Source organism: Zonotrichia leucophrys, chromosome 7, assembly GCF_028769735.1.
Source record: "Zonotrichia leucophrys gambelii isolate GWCS_2022_RI chromosome 7, RI_Zleu_2.0, whole genome shotgun sequence".
Lineage (NCBI taxonomy): Eukaryota > Metazoa > Chordata > Aves > Passeriformes > Passerellidae > Zonotrichia > Zonotrichia leucophrys.
The window spans coordinates 27,210,035-27,233,695 of NC_088177.1; the positions used below are offsets into that span (position 1 = coordinate 27,210,035).

Sequence of the window (23,661 nt, forward strand, 5' to 3'; positions counted from 1 at the left end):
CTTGTATTTGTGTTTAATACTCTGTCTCCTGTAGCAACATTCTTTGCAAGTGACCCTTCTTTTTGATTGAGTTTACATTTCTAAAATGCATAGCTTAATGTTGGAAAAGTGCCCTGTCTAAAAATTTAAATATCCTCTTCATAATTGCTCTGTCTTGAGCTCCATGGAAGCAGATAAATGAAAGTGACTGGCTGTCATACGTGAAGGGATATTCAAATGGCACTGCCTTCTTTTGGCCATGCTGTTGCAACTTGGTGAATCCATACAGAAGTATAGGTGAAAAAATTGATCAAAACAAATATTAATATCAGAAAACACTGTTAGAAAGTAATTTGAGGTATTAACTTTGTATGGTCCAAACATAAGCAGAGTGAATACAGAGTAAGAGGAAGGGCTACTATTAAAGAAGTAGAAGCAATGTTATTAATTAATAACTATTCAAATTAATAATAAAATAAATTTGCTCTATTTGGGAGAAATAAAGACAATTAGGACTGGCAAAATGAAGGGAAGGGTAGGAGTGAAGAGGGAATTGAAGGAGAGAAGATGAAGTAGGTAGAATATGCTATGAAAGGTTCAATGGAATGCAAACATAAAGGCAGTTCATCATCGCAGAGAAAGAATGCTTAAAACCTGAGAAATGCATTTCAAGCCACCCAGAGGCTTTAGCCTATGACCCCCATGCCTTCTGCACCAAGCTGAAAGAACAGTGGAAATGAAGTAAAGTGTCTTTGATAAAGGTGGTTTTCACTTGCATGTGTAGTGGCCTCTATCCACAATTAAATATTTGTACATTCTTAAAACAAACTTGTTGTTATTTTAGTTTTAAAATGCATCAGCTCAGTGATGAGGGAGATTGCCAACTCAGAACTTTTGGATTGTATTGTCTTTTAACAGGTCCTTAAAGTGCATCCAAACTATCCGAAGATCAGGAAGGAGATACTGGACAAGGCCCGAGCATCTCTAAGAAACTGAATTTGTTTTTCATGACTCATGGAGTTAATCAGACTTTGGAAACTATGAATGAAATACTGCAGTGACAGAGACCACGTCAGCAAAAAATACTGTGGATATGATGAATTTAACTATATTAGAGATCTGGATTATATTTATGAAAAGTCTGCAACCTTGAAAGAAATTATATTTTTTCTTATTCAGGATAGAATACCATTCCCACATGTGTTTTGTAAAGTGTTATCATAACAAAGTGTTATTGGCATTATAAAAACGTTTTAAAGATATAACTCCATATTTTGTTGTGTTTATTTGAAGCAACACTAAAACAACAACCTGTCTTATCTACTGGAGGTGCATTGCTAAGAAAAGGGAATTCTCAATGGTAGTGATTAGGTTTATATATTTTGTAAGCAAGTTTTTGGCTTTTCCTGTTGACATTGTGTAAAGTTACTTTCAGTTTGATTTTTTGGGTTTCTTTTTAGGACAACTCAAGGCTAACAAAGGAGCCTGTTTGCTGTTGTATCTAATCTTGCTTATCAATAACTGGGTGCTGTATCTTGGGAAACTTTTAGCCTTGTTTTCCGAATGCATTGAGCTGCATCACTTAGACAATGATGCTGCCTGCTGGTGGTTGCTAGGTCCTGCATTCCAGTGACTTTGGAGCTGTTGGTCAGCTCAACTAAAATGAACAGATGTGTCTCAGGACTGTAACACTTCTGCAAGATTTGTGTGGATATTAGAAGGGAGAAGAGACTTACTTAAGTCACCTCTTCTTCCCTAGCAGTCCTTGAAACTTAGAGTGTGGCTTTGTCCTTTCTGTTTGAGCACTATCAGTCAGTCTGTACATGACTGCCCCCTGCTCCTTTCCTGTACGTTTGCAGCATGACGGAGCTCAGAGGAGGAAGATTTAGTGTACTGAGGAAAAACTGATGGTATGGAGTGGAATGAGGAACATGGAAAGATCTGGAGAATGCTGAGGATGGGGGAACTCTGACAGGTGGGTTGTGGGGGTCAGTATGTTATAAATAGTTTATAACATTGGTGGCGTTTTTTCACTATAAAAAGAATAAGTACTGAGGCAGCTTCTAGTAAAACAACATTTCCTTGTACACAGCCTTATTCATGCAAGATCAATGTGTTGTTGCTTCCTGGATAGCATAGGAATAACATTCAGCTGAAGTTCAGAGTAAAAACAGGTACAAGATGTTTTCAAAAACGTCCAGACACCTGCATCTGATTTGTTTTTCTCATAAGATGGACATTAGCCTTTCATAAGGTGTGACAGATTCAGTCATGACAATGGTAAGGTACAGAAATTAGTTGATAGAAATTAAACTGAGACTTCAAGTTTGGTGACAAGTTTTATGTATACCCCGTGCAGGTAGGATTTCTGAATTCCCATTAGCCATCTAGGCACTGGTGTCTTTTTATATCTGAGGTTTTTAAAATAGGAGTACAAATGAGACATGCCTTTGAATTTAAATATTTTTAAAAAAGGGTCTAAGTAGTCTTTCAGAAAAAACCTTGCTTTAATATAATATCTTTTTGGTTTATGTAAGCCAGTTGAAGTTTTCCTGCGCTTTTCTTTAATTTTTTTTTTTTTTAAACTTTATCTGCAGAAGAAATGGTTTGGTGTCATACCTATCTGCTTGTACTGTTTCTTACTTTAAAAATGCATGTTCTGGTAGTTTGGTGGGGTGTTTTAGCTCCTTAATAAGTGGATTTGAATGGAACAGACTTCTGGGATGGAGGGGAGTCAGTAATGCTAATTTCAAAGCCCTGCACTCTTCAGTGTGATGTTGCTTAGCAACCCATCTTCCACTTTTGCCTTTGATGAATAAAAGAGGAGAGTGAAGCTGTGGGTTCTATTGATTCATTCACTGGAACTGAAAATCTAAGCATCTTGTAGCTATAGCAACATAAGCCATAGGTGTCTCTTCCTCTTCTCTCTTGTCCCCCTTTTCATCTGCAGGTACAGAATGCCTAGAATATCTTCTAAAGGAAATAAAATGATTTTTGGTAACCTTGTGCTAAATACCATTTCCTGGTTTAATTTGCAACCATTTTTTGGATTTATAGAATGCTAAAAAGATGGTCTAGGAAGTATCTAGGAAGTATTAGGCAAAATTTATTAGTATAAATAGCTAAAAGTAACTAAACTAGTAAGATCCTTAACAAAAATAGAGTGGAAGGAATTTGAAGGGATTTTTTTCCCCATTTCTGGACTAGGTTTCACTATTGCAAATTTCTCAAATATGGCTACAGCAATTTTTAGAAAGGCTGTAGACTTCCTAAAATCAGGCAGCTCTGGTTTAGTAACCTAAAATTTAATCTTTTTATTCATTAAATGAGTGAGTAGTTTTATAAACATACTTTAAACAGAGCTTATAATGTTAGACAATTTGCTGAAGATTTTCTTTGAAAGGTGACATTTCAGGAAAGTCTCAGTGGCAGTGGATTCTGGCTCCTCAGAAGGTGATGATAAAGAACTCATTAATGGGTTCCATATACAGTGCTGAACAGGGGGAAAAGAGGAAAATAAGAAAATATTTCACTAGCAAGTACTTCTCCATCAGCTTATGACTATGCCACTTCTCAAAGATGTTAACAGTGGTTTTGCTGTCTAGCTTCATTTGCTCTGTGGTTTTACCTCTTGCTTTGTCTTTCAATGTAATTAGAACTCTTTGGGTTTTGCAACATTGACCTGCCATAAAATGTAAAGAATTGGACCATTACTGCAAAAATCTCATGCTTCTGTCTCTGCTAAAAGTTGTTCCTAATTATGTGACATGGTGCTTGCTAAAAGAGAAGCTGTGTGAATGGTCTGTCTTGTTCTGAGGTGGGGTTTTGTTTGACACTGCTCTTGATGGTTGGGATTGGGTGTTTGGGCTTTTTAAGGAGTCACTATGCCCTTTAGTGCAGGCTTTATTTTGGGAAACAGCAGATTTTTTTAAAGTTCACTCTAGAAATTTGCCTTACTAGAATTTTGTGCTACAAAAGTTGACCACTGGCTGTGCCTGTCTCAGGTGCTGTAGTGCTTGCCACAGTTTAGGCATCAGCTGCCAAAGTCGTAAGGAAGGATTTTATCTAGAAATAACAGAACCTGTGAATTGTGAGAGATTTTAGTCTGAATCTGTATTAAAGTGTTCCTGGGCAATATTAATTCCTAAAAGAACTGGCATCACCATTTTTGGCACTGCTTTGACACAAATCAGTACAACTCCTGCCAACTCCCCTTGTACTTGCTGAGTGTGTTTAGATACCTGCGGTTCTGCAGCTCATAGAAAGAAGTTGTGAAGTGCTGGAGTGAGACGGTGATTGTACTGCTATTATTTGAGTGTACAAAGCAGGGGACTCTACACTCTGTTATGGGAGCGCAAATATTACTTTGGGTTTTTTCTCCCCCACATCAAACCATGCTTCTGTGGAAAAGCGATTCTGTACTTATCTCTCTGGGAAAGTGCATTGTGAAGAGAGAGCGCGCAGTGTGCTATCCCTTCTCGCAGCCTGTGATCTCGCCCTCAGAGGGACTGTGTGTGGTTTCCCAGCCCCGGGAGCGCTTGGTCAGCCCCGCCAGGCACGGGGTGTCCCTTGGCTGGTCGGAGCGGGCCCCGCAGCGCTGCCGGGCGCGCGCAGCGCCGGCCCCGCGTGCCGGGATGGGCTCCCCGGGCGCGCCCCCGGGGCCGCCTCGCGCACCTGGGCGCCAGGTGAGGGCGGGGCGCGGGCGCGCGGGCGCAGGCGCGGAGCCGGCCGCGCGCACCTGGCGGGCGCGGGGCGGAAGCCGCAGAGCCCGCCCGGCTCCGGCCTCCCGGGGCTGCGGTGCCGCTCGCTCGGCAGCGCCTTCGCCGTCCTCCCGCCGGACGAGGTGAGTGGGGGAGAGCCGCGGGAGGCACCGCGCGGCTCCGCTCCTCCTTGGCCTCTCCGAGGGCTGTGGTCGGCGGCGGGGCAGCGTCGGCTGCCGCTTCTCCTCCGCTCGCCGCAGCCCGTGCGGGTGCGGGCGCGCCCGGCGGGGCTCGGCAGGCGGGCGGGAGCCGTGAGGTCCGGGGGCGGTCCTGGGGGGGCGCGGGGCCGCGGCTGCCCGGGGCCGGGGCTGCCCGGGGGGTCCCCCTCAGGCGGCGCTTGGCGCGCACGCCCCACGCGCGGTGCCCTCAGTGCCAGCGAGGCCGCCGGGGGCCTGCCCAGGGCCGGGCCAGCCCAGCCCTGCGAGCTCCGCTCCGGGGGAACGCGCAGCGGGTGAGGAGCCCGGGCTGCCTGTGCGGACACGGGGCTCCGGGAAGTGCTGGCCGGATGCACTGTCCAAACCGAAGGTATTGACCGAGGGAGGTGTCTCTGCCACGTACGGATCCCGCCCAAGGGTTTGCCCACAGTACCGCATTGATTCGGGGAGGCAGGGCGGTACCAGTTGTGTACACTGCCAGATAACTCAGGGCTATTTCAATATCCTGCTCCGAGGGCTTTTAAAGAGTTACCGCATTGTCTGTCCCCTCCGGCACTGTGTTAGTTTTCTGCACAGCAGGTGACTATACTTAGACAATGTTTGCTTAGGTCTGGAAACTGACAGAAGAAGTGTACTTTAAATTTAATAACCTCTGTGCCATGAATTTTAATTTTTTTTAAACTTTGTGTAAAATATTCCTCTACAAAGAAGAATTTGTTCATAAAAATTTTAGTTGGTTAAATAAAAAATCTGACTGGAAATACAAATACGTATGCATCTCGGTAGAGTTGTATATGTTAGTCTTCTGTAACAAAAAGACCTTTGTTTAAAAGATTATCAATTCTATTGATCAAGTCAGTCTTGACTGAAGGCAGTGGTGCAGTGCTGAGCTGCCAGACTTAAAGGCTGAGACAAAGCAGCCAACTTAGAGGGTTTGGTTTCCTTTTTTAGCCAGGTTTGCTCAATGGCCTGGGCAGTTTGGCATCTGCTGCTGTCATCTTGAGGCTTCTCACTAACAGAGCAAAGTAAAAATTAAGTTAGTTACGGAGAGCCTGAATTGCTATTTTTGTTGCACTGTGGGAAGGAGCAGAGGACCAGTTTTCCTCCTCCTCGTAACTGCTATTGCCACGTAACTTGTCCCTTTTTTGGGGTGGGGTGATACCAGAAGCAGCCCGGGTATCTTGAGCCCTGTCAAAATAGGAACAAGGTATAATTGCCCTCTCTGTGACATTTCCCCAGTGCCTGTGCTTCTAGGTGACACACTGTGTTGCTTTGAGATAATTTTTTGCTTTGCCATGTTTGCTGCCTGGTTTGCCTGTTCGAAGAGCTGTTACCTAGTCCATGGTTTTCTGTCTTTTGGAATCAGTGTAGAGAGTCATGTTCAACATGAGTTTCTTCTCCTAATCTGCTCATTGTTGTGCCTGTCTTCTACAAGATCTGAGAGTGCCTCAAGTTTCTAAATTATAAAGTGCTAGATTTTTTTCAGTCATGTAAAGCATGGATTTATTCACTTACTGTGTTACTCTTGCCTGATTTTCCCTAAGACTCACTGAGATCATGTACCATAGGAAATAGTTCTGCTTACAGAGATCATATCACATAACCACTGACAGTGATTCAGCAATTAAAATTTAGCATCAGTGACTAACTACAGTGGACTAACACAATTCAGCAGTGAAATGTGTCTGGAAAAGAGACACCGAAGTGGGAAGAGGAGGAAAGTGAAGACAGCTATGGAAGCTTCCCACAAAGATTACTTTAGCAGTCAGTAACCCAGTAAATCTCCCATGAGGAAACTTCCTTTGCTTTATGCTTATCACTTCAACAAAAGTTTAAGGCCAGTTAGAAAACTGTGATTTTACGACCTGCACTTGATACTTGGGTGTTTTTGTTATCTTAGAAATGTTGCTACAATCAGGAAAACAAACAAAAGTCCTCTAGTTATGGTCCAGACATTATCTTCTGGTGCTTAAATGAAAATGAGACACTAATCCTTCTAATTTAAAACAGCACTTTACAGCTGCTATCATGCTCACTTTTCATCATGGTGTCTTTAGGGACAATCTAAAATAATTTTAACAGAGGTCCAAAACAATTTGACCAAGGAGAAATTGAAAATACAGAGTTGAGTGAAATTTAAATTTGAGATAAGTGCATGTCATGTACATGTCTCAGGTGTGTAAAAATAAGCCATAAATATTTTTATAACAATGATTACTGTGTATTTTTACTATGCTATCAATTGTCAAAGGGAGCTGTCTGTCTCTGCCTGTCACATGCAGTGCTGGGCTGTAGCAAAGTGGTAGTAGTGCTAATTTTGAGTGCTTCAAACTCAATTTGTCACAGATTGAGTTTGAAGCACTTCCATCAGAATACATAGAAGGAGGTTTGGTGATGGTTTGTTCAGGGTTTTTCCTCATGTATTTTGTTATCTAAATGAAACTGCTGAAGGAAATGCTTGACCAAGTTTGTTTCAGCAAGCCTGTTCTGTGCTGCTGTTGCTCAGATCTTCTTCAGTATCTCCTCCAGAGGTACAGCTTCTCCTTTCTCTGTCATAATCAATGAGGCAGGTGACATCCAGTATTTGCTAGAATAACCTGTGCTCTTAATGTTTCTAAAATGAAGGCTCAGGAACTGAACACATGCTGAATTCCTCCAACAGCTTTTGTTCAGGAATAGAGCCACATTTCTACTGAGTGAGCTTCAAAGAATGTACCCGGAGGAACAGCACCTGGGGTTTGTGCATTTCTTTTAGGTATGTGTACCCTATTAGGAGTGCATTCAGTAGGAACTGACTGAAACAGATAAGCAGGTGAGGAGATAGAAACTGAACAGCTGATTCTGTTTTTCATTTTCATGTCTTTAGTCTTTAACTTCTGTACATTTCATTTGATCATTTGTTCCTTTATTTAAATCATGAGCTAATATTATTGTAACCAGTAGCTCAGTTTGCTAAACTTAAGCAACTTGTTTAATTATCCCAAATTTCTGAAGTGCTTCTGTATGGTTTTTATTGTGTGAAGAATCTTCATGTTCCATAATAAGCTAGACCTTGAAAAGGGTTCACTCTGAGTTGGATGTTTCTTATTCTGTCACCAAAGGCACTTATGTGATTGGATGTTCCTCTGAGAGGAACTTCTAGGAAGTGCAAACAGTTTTGTTCAGTGATTTTTTTAAAAAAAATTATTTGCCAACGAAAAAAGCATCAATTTCCATAGAGGTAGAAGATGAAAATATCATTTACCAAATTGAGTATTTCAGTAACTAATGTTCTAGTAGCACCTACATTGATACACAAAGAAAACAAAAAGCCCTGTTTAGAATTTTAGATTCAGAAATGCCAGTAGGGGAAGTAGCACTTCTTACAGTTAAAGTATCCTGAATAGCTGTGTCAGACTTTCACTAATTCGGTGAGCGCAGTTGATCACCATTGTCAAGTTTGTTTGGTTTTTTCCCTATAGTATTTTCTCATTGTTTTTATTCACACCCACCTTCTGATTAAGGGGACTCTTAAGGTTTAAGGAAGGGATTGTATGCTTTGATAACCAGGAGAAATGGGCAAACTTTTTCTGAGACTGTGCTTCTCCAATTATAGAAGAATTCAATCAGGTTGAAGCCAAGTTATGTAGTTAAGTAGTTTTGATTAGAATAATTCTGAACCATTGTTTCTCATTTTTTAGGTTTTTTTTTTTTGTTTGGGTTTTAGTATTTTTATCTATTCTTTTAGATTTTTATGTTCTGTAAGCAATATTGTCAGGAAACATTTGAAACCTGTTTAACATTCAGATAGAAGAAAAGTAGGTTTTAAAATACTTTTTTAAAAAAACACTGAGGTGAAGTATATCTTTGATACTAACCCCAATGAATTTTGTCTTGCATGACTGGAAAGAATTTCTGCTGACTTGGGTTAATGATACTTTTACTTTTTTATAAAAGATTATTCTCTACTGTGTTGTTAAGATCAAGCTAACAAAAAAATCAGAGTTTTCTACTTGTTGGCTGCATTAGCAAGGCTTTCTTGTAAGAGTTTTTGCAGACAGTCTGACATCAGAACCAGTGGGTGGCATAGTGTAACATAGACTGCATTGAATTCTCACACTGCCCATGTGATGTGGTTTGAAGTAGCGTGGCAGCTGCTTTTTGGCACTTTTAGAAGAATTTAGTAGTACATTTTAGTTTTCTGGTTATTTTCTTCCCAAAAAACAAATAAAAATCCAACTTCAGATGTTTAGGGCTAGTTATTTCAAAGTGCTGTAAGAATCCAGACTACTATTAGTGAAAATAACAGTAATGAATAGAAGATTAAATGCTTTGCTAAACAGTCACCCCAGGGAGTTTAATCATGCCACATATTTCTTCATCATGTCCTGGAGGACTGAATGGTAGCTTGGTCTGTGTTTGCTGACACATTGGTATGCCACGAAAATGTGAGAGACATTTGTGGGGAATAAAGATTGTATTTCTGACTACAAAATTATCCTGGTAAAAACCCCAAGTAAAATACAGCTTTCATGGCAAAAGTTCTTGGGACAATGCAGCTTCTGTTCTGGAAACTGCTGCTCTTTTGTGTGACAAAGAACTCTTCTCTTATTGTAAGCAATATCCCTATCAGATATTTTGTCAACAAAGCTACACTCAGCATTTGTCTATATCAAAAGATTTTGCTGTATGCTTGTGGCAGTCAAGCCTCTGTCCACCTGGTATTTCCTGCACATAATATTCCGGGACTGTCACTGGATCTTTTCTTAAGAAACATCACTTGCACTTGTTTCTGTGCGTGGCCTGCTGGTAGAGTGTAGTAATCCATATTGAAAGGGTTAAGTTGTGTTGCTGTCTTCCACAACCCACCCAACTCCAGGGAAGGTTCATTTCTAGGGGCAGACACGTTTCATACGAGTGTTGTGGCAGCATTCTCCACATGTCTCCTGTTTCTAATGCCTCTTATGGCATCATGTGTTTGATAGATAGAGGTTTATATATGAAGATGTTTTCTTTCCATTTGAGGAAGATATATTTATATCGCTTATTGATCTCTAAGTTTTCAGATTTACTAGTATCTTATGTGCTTGTGCATGGTGTACTGTGAAACAGTAAAGTGATTTTCTTTTTGATGGTGTTAGGAAATCATTCCTGGTTAGCAACCTGCAGAGTCCCTGCAATGCTGTGTGCTGATCTGTACATATTTGGTGGTTTACCTTGTGTGTTGCATTTTCATGGCAGGGTTAGGATGGCTGCACAGGTGGTCTCTGTGCTGAGACTCGGGGCTGCCCCCCACCTCCAGTCTCATCCAGGGCTGAACACAGCTGGTTCCAGCCAGCTGTAGAACAGACCCACTGTTGGCCAAAGCTGAGCCACCCACTGTAGCAGGTGGTGCCTCTGTGACGAGGTATTTAGGAAAGGGTAAAAAAATACTGCACAGCAGCTGTGAGAAAGAGGGGTGAGAAAAATGTGAAACTCTGCAGAACCCAAGGTCAGTGAAGAAGGAGGGGAGGAGGCATTCCAGGCACTGGAGCAGATATTCCCCCTGCAGCTCATGGAGCAGACTGTAGTGAAGAATTTCTCTGCAGCCCATGAAAGGAGCACCCCGGAGGAGGTGCAGGACCCCAGGGCAGAGCAGGTGGATGCAGCCTATGGAGGGCCCATGCAGGGGCAAGGTCCTGGCAGGAGCTGTGACCCGTGCATGGCCCATGCTGGAGCAGTTTATGCTGAAGTACTGGACTGCATGGAGAGAACCTGTGCTGGAGCAGGGGAAATGTGTGCAGAGGAAGGAGTGCTCAAGTCTTACAAGCTAACCACAGCCCTTATTATTCATTCCTTCTGGCCACTAGGCAGAAGGGAGAGAGAAGAATTGGGAATGAAGGAGTGAAGCTGAGCCAGGGGAGGTAGCTTGAGCCTTTATTTCTCACCATCCTACTTTATTTTAAATTGGCAGTAAATTCAAATTCATCATTACAAGTCTGTGTTCTCTGTGACAGTAACTACTAAATGATCACGGTGTCCTTAGCTCAACCCATGTGATTTTCCATCTTATTTTGTCCCCACTGTCATGCTGAGGATGGAAAGCAAGAGAGTGGCTGGGTTGGTGTCTGGCAGCCAGTCAAGATCAACCCACAAGACACTGTGAGAAAACAAGACATTTTTCAGTCTGGTAGTTTGGTAATTTGGTTGCAATCCTTTCATTGGGAAGATAGTTTTTATTTGTAGTGTTCCATATAAAGTTATCAGTGTTGTAGTTCAAATGTTTCAGCAGTAAGGAAAAATGGGAAAATAATATGTGACACAGAAGTGGACTGGTTTGTTTGGTTTGGATTTTTTGAAATTCTGTGAGTTGAGAAGCATGGTTTTGGTACCTTTTAGTATGATCTAATATGCTTCCCCTCTGCATTCTTTTAACAATAGTTAAAACACTGTAGTTTGAATGTATGGGTTTATTAAGCTGACATAAACTTTGAAAAACATTGTAATGTGAAGAAATCTAGATGCTTAGTTTCTCCTGCTGATTCTTGAAGAAAAGCAGGTAAGGGGTGGGGGTTTTTGTTTTCTCTGACTTGTATCTGTTCCTGAGTATATATTACTCCAGCTAAGAGCTGCTTGTATTTCAGAGGAATAAATAACAAAGTCGTTTTTTGCAATTTGTGGTGAGTAGTTAGCAAGTGGGAAGTGTGGCTTTTAGCTAGATGCTGTTTATTTCTTTTCTTGTTTCACATACATGCAATTTAGACAAAAATGAAGCTATTCCCTGAATAGCTATTCCAGCTATTCAAGCTGATGGCAGAAGGTACCCCCTTGTAAACTGCCAGTTTTGCAGAGAGAATTTATTTCAAATCACTTGGATTTTGGTAGTCTTCAAATGTCTTTCATAATTTCATCTTTGAAAGAAAGTGAATAATTACTTGTCTGTGAAAAAAATAATGGCAGAAACTTGAAAATTGTTGAAATAAGTTGATTGAAAAGTCTTTCCTATATTTTAGTTCACTTTCCACATGGCTCTTTCTGACATGCAGCTTGAACTAATGTATTGATGCCACCTGTTCTTCTTCTGTCCCATCATTTAACTAAAATTCCTTGCTCTATAAGACTTTATTCTAATTTTAAACAAACTACTTGGAAGAAAATAAACTTGAAGTAGTGGCACTATGTAGAAATACTGTTTTATTCTTGATGGTATGCCTGATTTCATGTTCATCCATATGTATTTAACACATAAAACCCAAAGCAAAAAGCAGGGAAAGGGCATTATGGGTATTTTATAGATAGGTTTGATGTATCTTTAAGTGATGTAGCTTGCATAACATTTGACTTTTGGGAGTTGTGAATTAATTCCTTCCCATTAATTTCTTATGGCTTTACATAGTTGAATATACTAATGACATCTAAATTAATACTGTTTGTTTTAATTTACAGGTATTATAATTTCAAGAAATGCTGCGACATATTTGAAGAACAGCACTCACAGAAACTTCTGTTGTGTGAAAATTTTTAAAACTAGAATGGCCTTGAAAAAGACACCTAAACTATTTAAGACATTTTTTCACTGGAAACTTTGGAAGTTTAGCATTATTGTATTTGTCTTTCTGGTATTTTTATTTTTATTACAAAGAGAAGTGGGTGTTCAAGATTTTAAGGATGAAGCAGGGATTGAGCCAGTTGTTGGAAAGAAAAGTCACGTATTAGGTCTTGTGTTAAATGCTATGAACAATATCAAAGGTGCAAAGCCCAAAATGCAGATAAAAGCACCCATTAGGCAAACTAAGGTTCCTGGAGAGAGACACTGCTTGCCAGGGCACTATACTCCAGTGGAACTGAAACCCTTTCTGGATCGGCCTCTTCAAGATCCTAATGCTCCTGGAGCTTCTGGCAAAGCATTTAAAACCATCAACCTAAGTTCAGAAGAACAGAAAGAGAAACAGGCTGGAGAAGAGAAACACTGTTTTAATGCATTTGCAAGTGATAGGATTTCTTTACACCGAGATCTTGGACCAGACACTCGACCTCCTGAGTAAGTGGAAGTGTGTATGTGCCGATAGTTGAAAAACTTCTCAGAAATTCAGCCTGCAAAGGGATTTGAGTTCAGCAGTAGGTGGTAGTTTAGGAAAGTCTCCTAGCTATACATAATGATTGGCTGTACATAGTGATCCACAGTGCCAAAGCCAAGAATGTTTAGAAAAGCTCACTTCTTTCATGGTTTTGAATTCAAAGTAACCATATTTAAATAAGGTGTTCTGATTTTGCCTTTAAGGCTAAAATTTCTGAGTAACTTTTGGGAAGCCTGCTTAGTTTTACTTAGAATAAAACTAAAAATGTGGTTTCAACACTTTTCCAATTAAAACAACCCCCCCATTTTTTTAGCATTCAGTGTTAATAAAACTACATCATTTAATTTAATAAATTAGGAATTTAGGCATAATTTAATAAATTCGGATTTGTAAACTGTTGAACAAGGGAATGGAAGATCTCAGCAGCAATCTTGTGGTATTGAAGATTTTTTTAAATGTACACTGTAGGGCTTGAGGAGAGTGGATTTTAGTTATGAGCAGTCTCTGTCAGTGTCAGATGCAATGTTGTCAGGCATCTGTGCCAGAAGTGGCTGAACTTACTGAGCTGCTTCTGGTACACACAGTGCAGCTCACCTGAACCTCTCCTGGAGCATAACTGGGGAGGCTTTGCTTGTGTGTTTGTGAGGCAGTGACTCTGGTTATTGCCTTGGGGTGTCCTCCAGGCCCCAAAGCTGACAGGCCATAAACATTGAGTGTGCAACTTATGAATGCAGCATTGTCATCTTGACTTGCCATTGGATCTAAAGTTATGTTTAGGATATGTCAGCCTTGAAAAACTGTGGGTTTAAATTGTATCCCTTGAATGGGACGTGCTGCCCTAAGCCTTACACGACACTTCTACAGAGTTTTGAAATTTGAATTAGATAGGTTATATTTTCCTTACAAACTCTGATTTTTTTCTAATAAATATTCTTCTTTGTATTCTTATGTTTCAGCAGTAATGGTGACTTTTGAGTTAGCTCAGTCAGTACCTGCTGTTCTAAATAAAATAGTATTTTTTCCTGAAGAAGGCCTGGATATTATATGAAATATACTGAAACGTGTTTGAGACAGAAGCAAAACTAAATTGTTCAATTCTCAGTGGTGATATTAACAAAATATCTGAACAGCTGCTTCAGTTGAAGTACCTACCTTTGCACTCCAAAGCTAGGATAGAAAGCAGAAAAGCATTTAATGTCCATAATTACAAAGTTTTGTACTGGAGAGAAAAGTTGAAGAGTTTGAGTAAAATATTGTTGTCCATTTTGTTACTCTGACACTTTCTAATTTGTAGATGTATTGAACAAAAGTTTAAGCGCTGCCCGCCGTTGCCAACCACAAGCATTGTCATCGTTTTCCATAATGAGGCGTGGTCAACTCTGCTCAGAACTGTGCACAGTGTGATGTACACATCTCCTGCCATCCTGCTGAAAGAGATTATTTTGGTGGATGATGCCAGTGTAGATGGTAAGAAGTCGTCTTCTTTTGTTCTTAATTGAAAATGTTACGATTGCAGATAAATTGGCTAAGGTCTCTTTACCACTATTGACATGTATAACAGTATTCTAAATGGTTTTGTTTCTTTCTTTTTTTTTTTAATATAAAATAGCCCTCCCCCACCATTTTTCCTATAAGGTAGTTAAATATGAAATTCCTGTGCTCTAAAAAAAAAAAAAAAAAACCACAAAACAAAACCCAATTTCTGTTTTTTCCAATTCTGATTTACCTGCATAACTGCTTGCATGACAAGTAGCTTTGTAATTTTTGTTTCAAACCAATTGCAATTTGCATCCAAGTATAAATTGGCCCAGACTTGTAGAAATTTGCATTTTATCACAGTGGTTGTCTGTAGGCAAATAAAATTCAGTAATATGAAGGGTAGTGTCTTTATTAGAATGCAAAATTATTTGATGGCAACCTAATCTTCAGCAGTAAAGCTGAGTCTTAAAATTAATTCTATATATTCTTAGTGAAAACACAAATGCAAGCTCAGAAACCTTTTATGCTTAGCTTAAGACGAACGTGTTTATACATACTTGTACTAATGTATTTACACTTTTTTGCACGTCTGTATTGAGTCTATTGAAACACTTGGATGTGAAGCATGTTCAGTAGTACAGTTTAATACTTAGGATGGGCAGAATAAAAAAGATGGTGTGGGATGTTTCATTAGAGATGTGGGTTTCTTTCTCAAAATCTGAACAATTAAATTGGTTTTTATGTGGCTTCTGTTGCTGTTGTAAATACTGTAGCCTTTCAAAACTGTGTAAATGTGCCATCATTAAGGAAAGAATTTGTATGAGCTGTAGATAATGTAAGTATGAGATCCATTTCCTATGAAAATGGAATTGGTATTCAGATGGTTAACACTGCAGCAGAGATGTACTAGCATGTCCTTTCTTGTTCAAAATTATTTTAATGTTCCATCTCCCTGTTCTCTGCTGGTTACCTCTTCCTACACCCCTACCCCCAAAATACTCAGCCCCTAAAAATAGCCTTCAGCAGATGGGAACTTTTATGGCTTTGATGTTGAGATAATTTCTGGGGTAATTGTGAGTTGTTTATCTTGTTCACTTAATAGTGTAACATTTTGGGCAGTGGCATGTGTATACACTGAATATCCTGACAGTGATTTCTCTTTCTAGAATACCTGCATGATAAACTAGAAGAATATGTGAAACAGTTTCAGATAGTTAAAGTAGTCCGTCAGAAGGAAAGAAAAGGTCTGATCACTGCGCGGTTGTTGGGAGCTTCAGTGGCAACAGGAGAGACCCTCACCTTCCTGGATGCTCACTGTAAGTGTAACCTGTACATATGCCAGGTCAGGTCTATAATGCTGTTGTCTTTAATTCAACGTTGCAGAATTTTTATTAATTATAAATGTTAGCAATATATCATTTTTTCTATCTCTATTTCATATTTTTGAAAGTATAATTAGCAATGCTATTTAAAAATAGTTCATATTGGCTTGCTGGACATCTTAAAATACAGCCTGTGTACTACTTTATAGCCAAGCAAAAATTCAGTGTTCCCATTTTTTCTACAGGTGAATGCTTTTATGGCTGGTTAGAGCCATTATTAGCAAGAATAGCTGAGAATCCTGTTGCTGTTGTAAGCCCTGACATTGCTTCTATCGATCTCAATACCTTTGAATTCAGTAAACCATCTCCTTATGGGCATAGCCACAACAGAGGAAATTTTGATTGGAGTTTGTCATTTGGATGGGAGTCTCTTCCTAAACATGAGAATAAAAGAAGAAAGGATGAAACCTATCCAATTAGGTAAATTTAATTTGAATACTATTTAAATCCTTCTGTCTTCACAGAGTTTATCTTATGAACAATAGTTTGTAAATAAATTAGTTCTTCTGATGAGTCTAATCAGACATCTTAGCATCTTAGATGTTTTTTGTAATACTGTCTTTGCGAACCACGTTTTAAAGCATTCATAAAAATGTAGCCTCATCAAGATAGTAATTGCTCTGCATTACTTCTACATACAGTGGAAATTACCTATATTCCTAGGAGGGATGTGCAGAAGAGGATTATACACAGTTATTTTCAGAGACAGGACAATGGTTCTGTCTCCTCATTCACTTTACTTGAAAGAATAACAAAAAGGGTCAGAGCACCCAAATACCAGGCTGATACAGTAGTGGTTTGATGATAATTGTACCTGCTTAGTCCACAGACAGGTTACTGGTCTGTAGGAGTTGTACTTTTGCTCGATTTCCTCCATACAGAGAACATTTGTTTATTTTCTTGACACTTTCTTTTATGCCAGCTTTTAACCTGAACAAGTTCTTAATAAATGGCAATAAGCTGTCAAATGAGACTTAAATATGTGTGAAGATATTTAAGTGCTAGAAGTATTATCTATGCCCAGAATGTGCATCACTGTAGTGAAATACTAACAAGTGCATAGAAAATTCCTAGAACAGTTGCACCATGATTTTACATCTATATTTAAAAAACTGTTCTTTCTCGGTAAAATTTTGTTTTTGCAGAACACCTACTTTTGCTGGAGGTCTCTTTTCAATATCAAAAGAGTACTTTGAACACATTGGAAGCTATGATGAAGAAATGGAAATATGGGGAGGTGAAAATATAGAAATGTCTTTCAGAGTAAGTTTAGCTCCATGATTAGCCATTGCCTCTATGCTGACAGTGTACAGGGGATTTGAGAATAAATTAGTATTGGATATTGATTCCTCTGCTCAATCAGCCAACTAGGACAAGGAAAATTGAATTACTAATTGCCTATTAAATGAAATACAAACATGCTCAATAAACTGCTTTTAATTTTTTTTAAATGCTTTTAGGGTTACTATCTGAAATGTGTGTTTCCAGAGCTTATATGATTAGAAAATTCACTGATGGTATGCCTGATATATGTACTCTTGCTAGTGGTTTGATGTGTTCTGGTAAACAATAGTATTACTGAATTTTTCTCCACTCCCTGAATTCTCATTGCAGTGTACTTACACACTGAATGTTATTATTAGGTATGGCAGTGTGGTGGACAGTTGGAGATCATGCCTTGCTCTGTTGTTGGCCATGTCTTTCGCAGCAAGAGTCCCCACACTTTCCCAAAAGGTACTCAGGTGATCACACGGAACCAAGTTCGCCTTGCAGAAGTGTGGATGGATGAATATAAAGAAATATTTTACCGAAGAAACACAGAGGCAGCAAAAATTGTGAAACAAGTAGGTGGTGGTGGTGGTATTAGAAATCACACTTGCTGCGGTGAAAGTTTTGGTGAGCAAAAGTTATTTATTGACAAAGTATGTAAGGATTCTAGATCTTTTAATGAAAAGACTGTTTAGTTTGCTTAATGCTGCAGCCCCAACAAGCATGAAAAAAACCTAAAGCGTTTGGTTGATGAATGTTGGTTTTGTATGGTGAGGTTTTTTTATTAGTGGTTTTTTTCATGCATTCTCCTGGGTTGTTTGCATTGTGCAGGTACAGGAACTACCAGAAGAACGTGAGAGAAACTAATGGTGTAGACAATGTAAACTAATTTATTTTCTGGAGTGAGAAAATGTCTTGTTAGTTTCAAGTTGCTTCGTATTCTTACTGAAAAAGCAGGTTCTGTGGTTCTTTAGCAGCAGAATAAAAGTTACTTGATGATGGATAACCATCCTGTCTCTATCTGCTTAAAAAGTCAGTTATTTTCAAGTAAATAAATATTTGGGGTTGAGATTGGATGTTGGGTTATTTATTTTGTAAGTTTTCTGCCCAGCTAGAATCTAGTTTTCTTTTAGTTGTCTCTCCCCCTTCATGTGATAAATTTTTGTGACTGTTGTATCACTGAAGGTGTTACATTTCCTAGGCATGTCCAGCACGTAAACAACTGAATTTTGTTTGGGAGATTCTACATTGTACTGGATATTATGCTAATTATTTTATTAATCCAGTTTGTTGTTTCAGCTTACACTTTTAGTGAGATCAGATGGCTTTATGGCTGTAATCAGTATGTTCTTACTTGCACTTTCCCACTTCATGGCACTCTGTTAAAACTTTCTTGGGACTAAAGATACTTCTATGTTTTCCATCTTGCAATGTATTTTTCTTGCAAGCGCTTTGAAATGCTGCAGGCAGGATGTCAGTGGTGTTATGACACTGAAAGACAGCAGTAATTGTAGTAGTACAGCATTAACAAGAAAAAAATCAACAAATGAAGCTTAAAACTTGCCTAGTACTACACAGAATATCATAGCTTTATATGTGCAAAATGAATGTTAATATATTTATATTCCATCCTTCTTTACCTCCTTTCCTCTAACAGAAGACATTTGGAGATATATCAAAAAGACTTGCTTTAAGGGAGCGCCTGCAGTGTAAAAATTTTACCTGGTACCTCACTAATGTTTATCCAGAAGCATATGTGCCAGACCTGAATCCTTTGTTTTCTGGATATGTAAGTTTAATTGTAATTATTTCCTGTATTCCTCATACTCCACGAAGTTTGCTAATCTCTCCTACTACCTTAGCCACAGCTTTTAGACGTTAGCTATCTTTAACTGCTCTAGGGTTTTCTGTCACTACTCTGGGCAAAGAATCTCTTCTGCTCCCTTGTATAGTTTTGTCAATAGCTGTGTCATTTTCATTTTTCATTAATGTCAAAAGTCATTTTCCCTGCCAATGACTTTAGACATTGCATTGCTAAAATAAAGTAATAGCTCTTAGCTTGAGGTGACGTGAATTTTTAGCGTGTATTTACAAATAAAACTTTCCCTTCCTCCTGTTTTAAATATTTTATGTGTATCTCTTCAAACTGTGATTTTAATCACAGTAACATTGTACAGAGCAGGCTAATAAATAACTCCATGTGTGACTACAGTTACTAGGCTTTCAGTTAGAAAAGATTACCTGAGGAAACAGGATTTTTAGATTTGAGTATAGCAGAAAGTGAAAATGAACAAACAGCTGTAATTGTTGTTAAACTAAAGGCGACTTTTGTCTCTGACTGAGACAGTTTGAGTTTCTGTCATTCCACTGAGCTTTGTTATCCTGACAACACCCTTTCTTCAGTTAAAAAATATAGGTAACCGCATGTGTCTGGATGTTGGTGAAAATAACCATGGTGGCAAACCACTGATTATGTATTCTTGTCATGGACTTGGAGGAAACCAGGTAAAATATTTAATACCTGATTTTTATTCTTTCTTCTGTTGTAGCTTTTCCGTATAAAAACTTTAAATTAATTTTAGAGAAATTGACTAATTTTTAATACACAATTTCTCTCTCATCTCTTTTTTCCTTTATTTTCTTTAACAGTTAATTCCTATCTAGATATTTAAAGAAAAATTCTATACCACTCTCCATGTCATGTCCTGTTTCTGATGTTTTAACTTCAATATACAAATTCAGATTTCAAACACACTTGCACTGCTCCACTTGCCTTCTCTTTTCTGTGCAAAACCTTTTCATGCCACCCTTACTCCTGTCTTATAAGTGTTGTCTTCTTAATTCTTCCTTTCCTTATGCTTCCTCCTATTGCTTCTTTCTCTGTCACCAGGACTCGCAGTGTCAAGGAAGATGTTGGTTGGAATCCGGCCACGGGAGACCAAGTGTCAGGCCTGAGCCACCTTCCCTGTCACGCTTGCAGCCTCACAGTGCGAGGTCCAAGTGGCCCATCCTGTGCTGGCTAATGCAAGTGAATAATATGATTCCATTTGTTCAAGAGGAGCTCTCTTGGGTCCATAGCTCTTGGAGGCAGCCATGGTGCTCTGTTCCTTCTACAATATGTCTTGCCATAGATGTCAGATATTGAATTATTCCATCATTACTGTAATACTAACAACAAGAACATCTCCTTCCCTGCCCAGAAATGCACACTTCTCTGTTGCTTTTAAAAGTGATCCTTAATAATTAAAGGTCAGCAAAGGTCTAAAAGTTTTTATTGAAATATAATTGTTATCTTATGGGAGGGAGGGTGTTAATATTATTTTTTTCAATCTTAAAAGACATCCATTGATCGCACTGTGAAAATTGAGACACACAATCCTAGTCAGGTGATACTTTCTTCCTAATCATTTTTTGTGAGACAGGGCATGCTGTCTAGATTAAGAACTACCCTATTATGTTAGCTTCTTACAGGATTGAATTTGGGGTTTTATTTGATTGTGGATTAATACTATTAGCCTTTTCACATTGTCACAGTTTGGGACACTGTAGAAAGACATTGTATTAAGAGATCTGCTGTATGTTTCTATTGTTCTCTTAAGTTATCTTGGGCTATACTAAAATTCTCTTCTTTCAAGTGTTATGTTTTTTGTTTTCCCTCCTGCTACAAAATAACAGTCTGAATCCCTTTAAATGCCAGCCTTCAGAGAACTCATTTTGCTGATAATGCTTAAGAGATGCATATTTGCTTACTTAACCCTTCTCATTACAATGCTCTGTTTTCAGTTTCCGCTATTCTTTCCCAGACTTTCAGCAGTGTAGGCTGATATTTCCCATGCTGTTATCTTCATCCATATATTTGAAATGGGAATATAAAAGAGAACCTAGTTTTCAGAATTGTATATCAGTTGTGTATTATTCTTGCTTGTTAGAATACTGGAGGCTGGAAGCATGCCCATCTCAGTATCCAGAATTAATAAAGTTCTAAACATAGCTTTCAAGTCATTATTTTCAGGATTTGCAGAGATGTTGAAGTTCCAAAAATAAAAGGACAGATTAAGTCAGATTACCAGATAAAGAGTAAATTACTATGTGTGAGAGCTAAATGACTAAGCAGGTCACTCCTTCACTGCCTGTTTTGAGGACTAATGTTGGTCCTAGAGTCTGCTTGTTCCTCAGTGCAGTTCCCATGGCTTCCAGGGTAGTGAGGAGATGATTGCTGACCCCTGGAAAATGGAAAGCCAAGGGGGGTAACTGAGCCTGGCCTTAATATTCAAAGGAAAGATATGATGAAGGTGGCTGACATCCAGAGGCAAGAAGCAGTAGCAGTGAGATGTAATGTTAGGGACTCTGCTGGTAAATGTGGGGGAAAAGCAAGAGACCTGATGTTAGGCTGGGGCTGAAGGGGTAAAAAAACAGCTCTGTCTGTAACTTTTAGAAGTAAATCCCTGTTAGGATCAGAATTATAGCTGAACCTTAGGAGTACTCTGCTGTCAGGAAATAATGGTAAAATGACCTCACAAAATACATGCTTATAATTTTGTAATGGTTACCTCACAAGAGCTATAACAGCATCCTGTTGTTCACATTTATTGTTTAGATCAAGCAGCAAAAGTTGGTATACAGCAATCAGCATTGTTTCGTGTGGCAACTTTTCTTTTTGGTTGCTCTAAGAAAAACCAAAATCTAGCAACAGAAGTGAATACTGATTTTTAGTCAAAAAATGCCAAAATTTAAGTTATCTTAAACTATATATGCTGTTCAGTTTGTCTCTGAATTACGTATGGTCTGTGTGGGAGTAAGATTTTACATCATAGTACACATGCAGCAAATCTTATTTCCTATTTACACATACAAGTATAAATTAGTATTGCATTACTACTAAAAACTGCTTTTAATTTTGTAAACACTTTTGAAGTGTCTGTGCTAAAAATCAGAGGAATTATTCTGTAGTCTCTGAATAAGGAAAGAAATGTATTACTTTGTGTATGGGACTTTGAAAGGCTTAATTTAATTTAATACTTTTCTTTGTGTTTGTTTACCAAAAATTTCTTTTAAAATTATTTAAATAGTACTTTGAATATTCTGCACACCGTGAAATTCGCCATAACATTCAGAAGGAGCTTTGTCTGCATGCTTCCAAGGGACCTGTGCAGCTTCGAGAGTGCTCTTACAAAGGCCAGAAAACCTTTGCTGTTGGGGAGGAGCAGTGGCTGCACCAGAAGGTACATACCCTGTGCAGTGAAATGGCATTTCTGTTAGTTAATTTTGGATTTTCAATAAAAGCAAAAACTCTGAAGCCAAAAAAATGTAAGTTTAGTTTTGGCAGGAAAATGGACATAATTTCAGCTTGTCAGTTGCAGATCAAAACTTGATGTCACTAAAAAAAACAGCTGATATCCTTTTAGTGTATTTGTCTAGATATCTTTACATCCACCTGGAAGTCAATTCAGATGCTTTGTATATTTTGTACATCTGTATATTCAGATGTTTTTAAAATATTTTACAAAATTTTCCTAACAAAGCAAGTTGGCATTTACATCCTACCTACATATTTTCTAGCCCCCTCTGCATCACCCCTATGAGCTTACTCTTTAGCACCCAGCTTGGGGGAAGAACTGTGGGGGGAACTAATATGTTCATTGTTTGTTGACTTTTCTTCCCTTTTTTTCTCACTTTAGGATCAAACTCTGTACAATGAAGCACTACATATGTGCCTTACAGGAAATGGAGAGCATCCGAGTTTGGCATCCTGTAATCCATTAGACCCCTTCCAGAAGTGGATCTTTGGCCAGAACGATTAATATTTGATATTACAGGCCACAAGCATTTTATTAAAAGAAAAGAACCATTCTGAACTGTGATCATATGCTTATACTGGATTTTTTTGTGATAGTTTAAATGCAGAATGTTTAAACAGTTTCTTTTCCCTCTTAAGTTGGATATAAAATGTGTCATAAGAGATTCCCTGGGACTCTGGTATACCAAAGATCATTGGGATCCTGGTTATATTTTGTTTACAATATTTCTATGATAAGACTTTATATGTTGACCACTGATTTATGGATCCTGTTAGTTCTCTTACCTTAGGGGCCATATGTGGGGTTTTTTTTGACATACTGGAAGTACTTCTGAAGAAAACTAATTTTCTCTGTAGTGTCGTGAGAAATTATTGTCTGCTGTCTAAAACCCAATACACTTTATATGTATGTTTTTATGCTCAAATGGCTGACTTTATTTTTTATTATAATTTCCTTTACTCAGTGAAACTTTCTCAATATTTTTTTAGTTTCTTCACTTAAAAAATTAGACCATCAGGTCAAATCCAAATAGGATATGACATTGTGCTCAGCTTCTAGGAAGTCAGTTGTTTTTTAGAAGAAAAAAATAATTTCACTAAAATATGTATTTATGATTATTTTCAAGGAAAATCTGCTTATTTTGATACTAATATTTTGTTTAGCCAAAACTTCTTGTATAGTTTTTTTATATTTCATGCACTTAAAAAATTATTATGAAGTTTTATTGTGGTAGGCTCCTGAGCTGCTTAACATTCACACATTTTTTCAGCATTCTGTTCATTACTGTTTGTAAATTACATGTT

The 23,661-nt window shown here is 38.5% G+C and overlaps 2 protein-coding genes across 4 annotated transcripts in view; both read left to right on the forward strand.

Annotated features, from left to right (window-relative positions):
• Positions 1-2,525, forward strand: part of TTC21B (tetratricopeptide repeat domain 21B) — a 35,338-nt gene extending 32,813 nt beyond the window's left edge. The window contains exon 29 of one of the 2 annotated variants that reach the window (XM_064718317.1): positions 898-2,525. In XM_064718317.1, the coding sequence (XP_064574387.1) occupies positions 898-975 (78 nt within the window). In that variant the 3' untranslated portion in view covers positions 976-2,525. The remainder of the gene's footprint in view (positions 1-897) is intronic. The other variant, XM_064718318.1, reaches the window with a different exon arrangement.
• Positions 2,526-4,718: 2,193 nt separating this feature from the next.
• Positions 4,719-23,345, forward strand: GALNT3 (polypeptide N-acetylgalactosaminyltransferase 3). Of its 2 annotated transcripts, none has more exons than XR_010441094.1 (11): positions 4,719-4,822; positions 12,299-12,893; positions 14,225-14,397; positions 15,576-15,725; positions 15,977-16,211; positions 16,937-17,054; positions 17,435-17,635; positions 18,718-18,849; positions 19,464-19,565; positions 19,951-20,309; positions 22,130-22,264. XR_010441094.1 is itself a non-coding variant. In XM_064718846.1 (11 exons), the coding sequence occupies exons 2-11, from the start codon at positions 12,385-12,387 to the stop codon at positions 22,859-22,861; spliced, it is 1,896 nt and encodes a 631-aa protein (XP_064574916.1). In that variant the 5' UTR covers positions 4,719-4,822; positions 12,299-12,384; the 3' UTR covers positions 22,862-23,345. The 2 variants fall into 2 exon arrangements, 1 of the variants encoding a protein (XP_064574916.1); XM_064718846.1 differs by lacking the exon at positions 19,951-20,309 and adding an exon at positions 22,739-23,345 and having other exon boundaries at positions 22,130-22,282.
• The last annotated feature ends 316 nt before the right edge of the window (positions 23,346-23,661 follow it).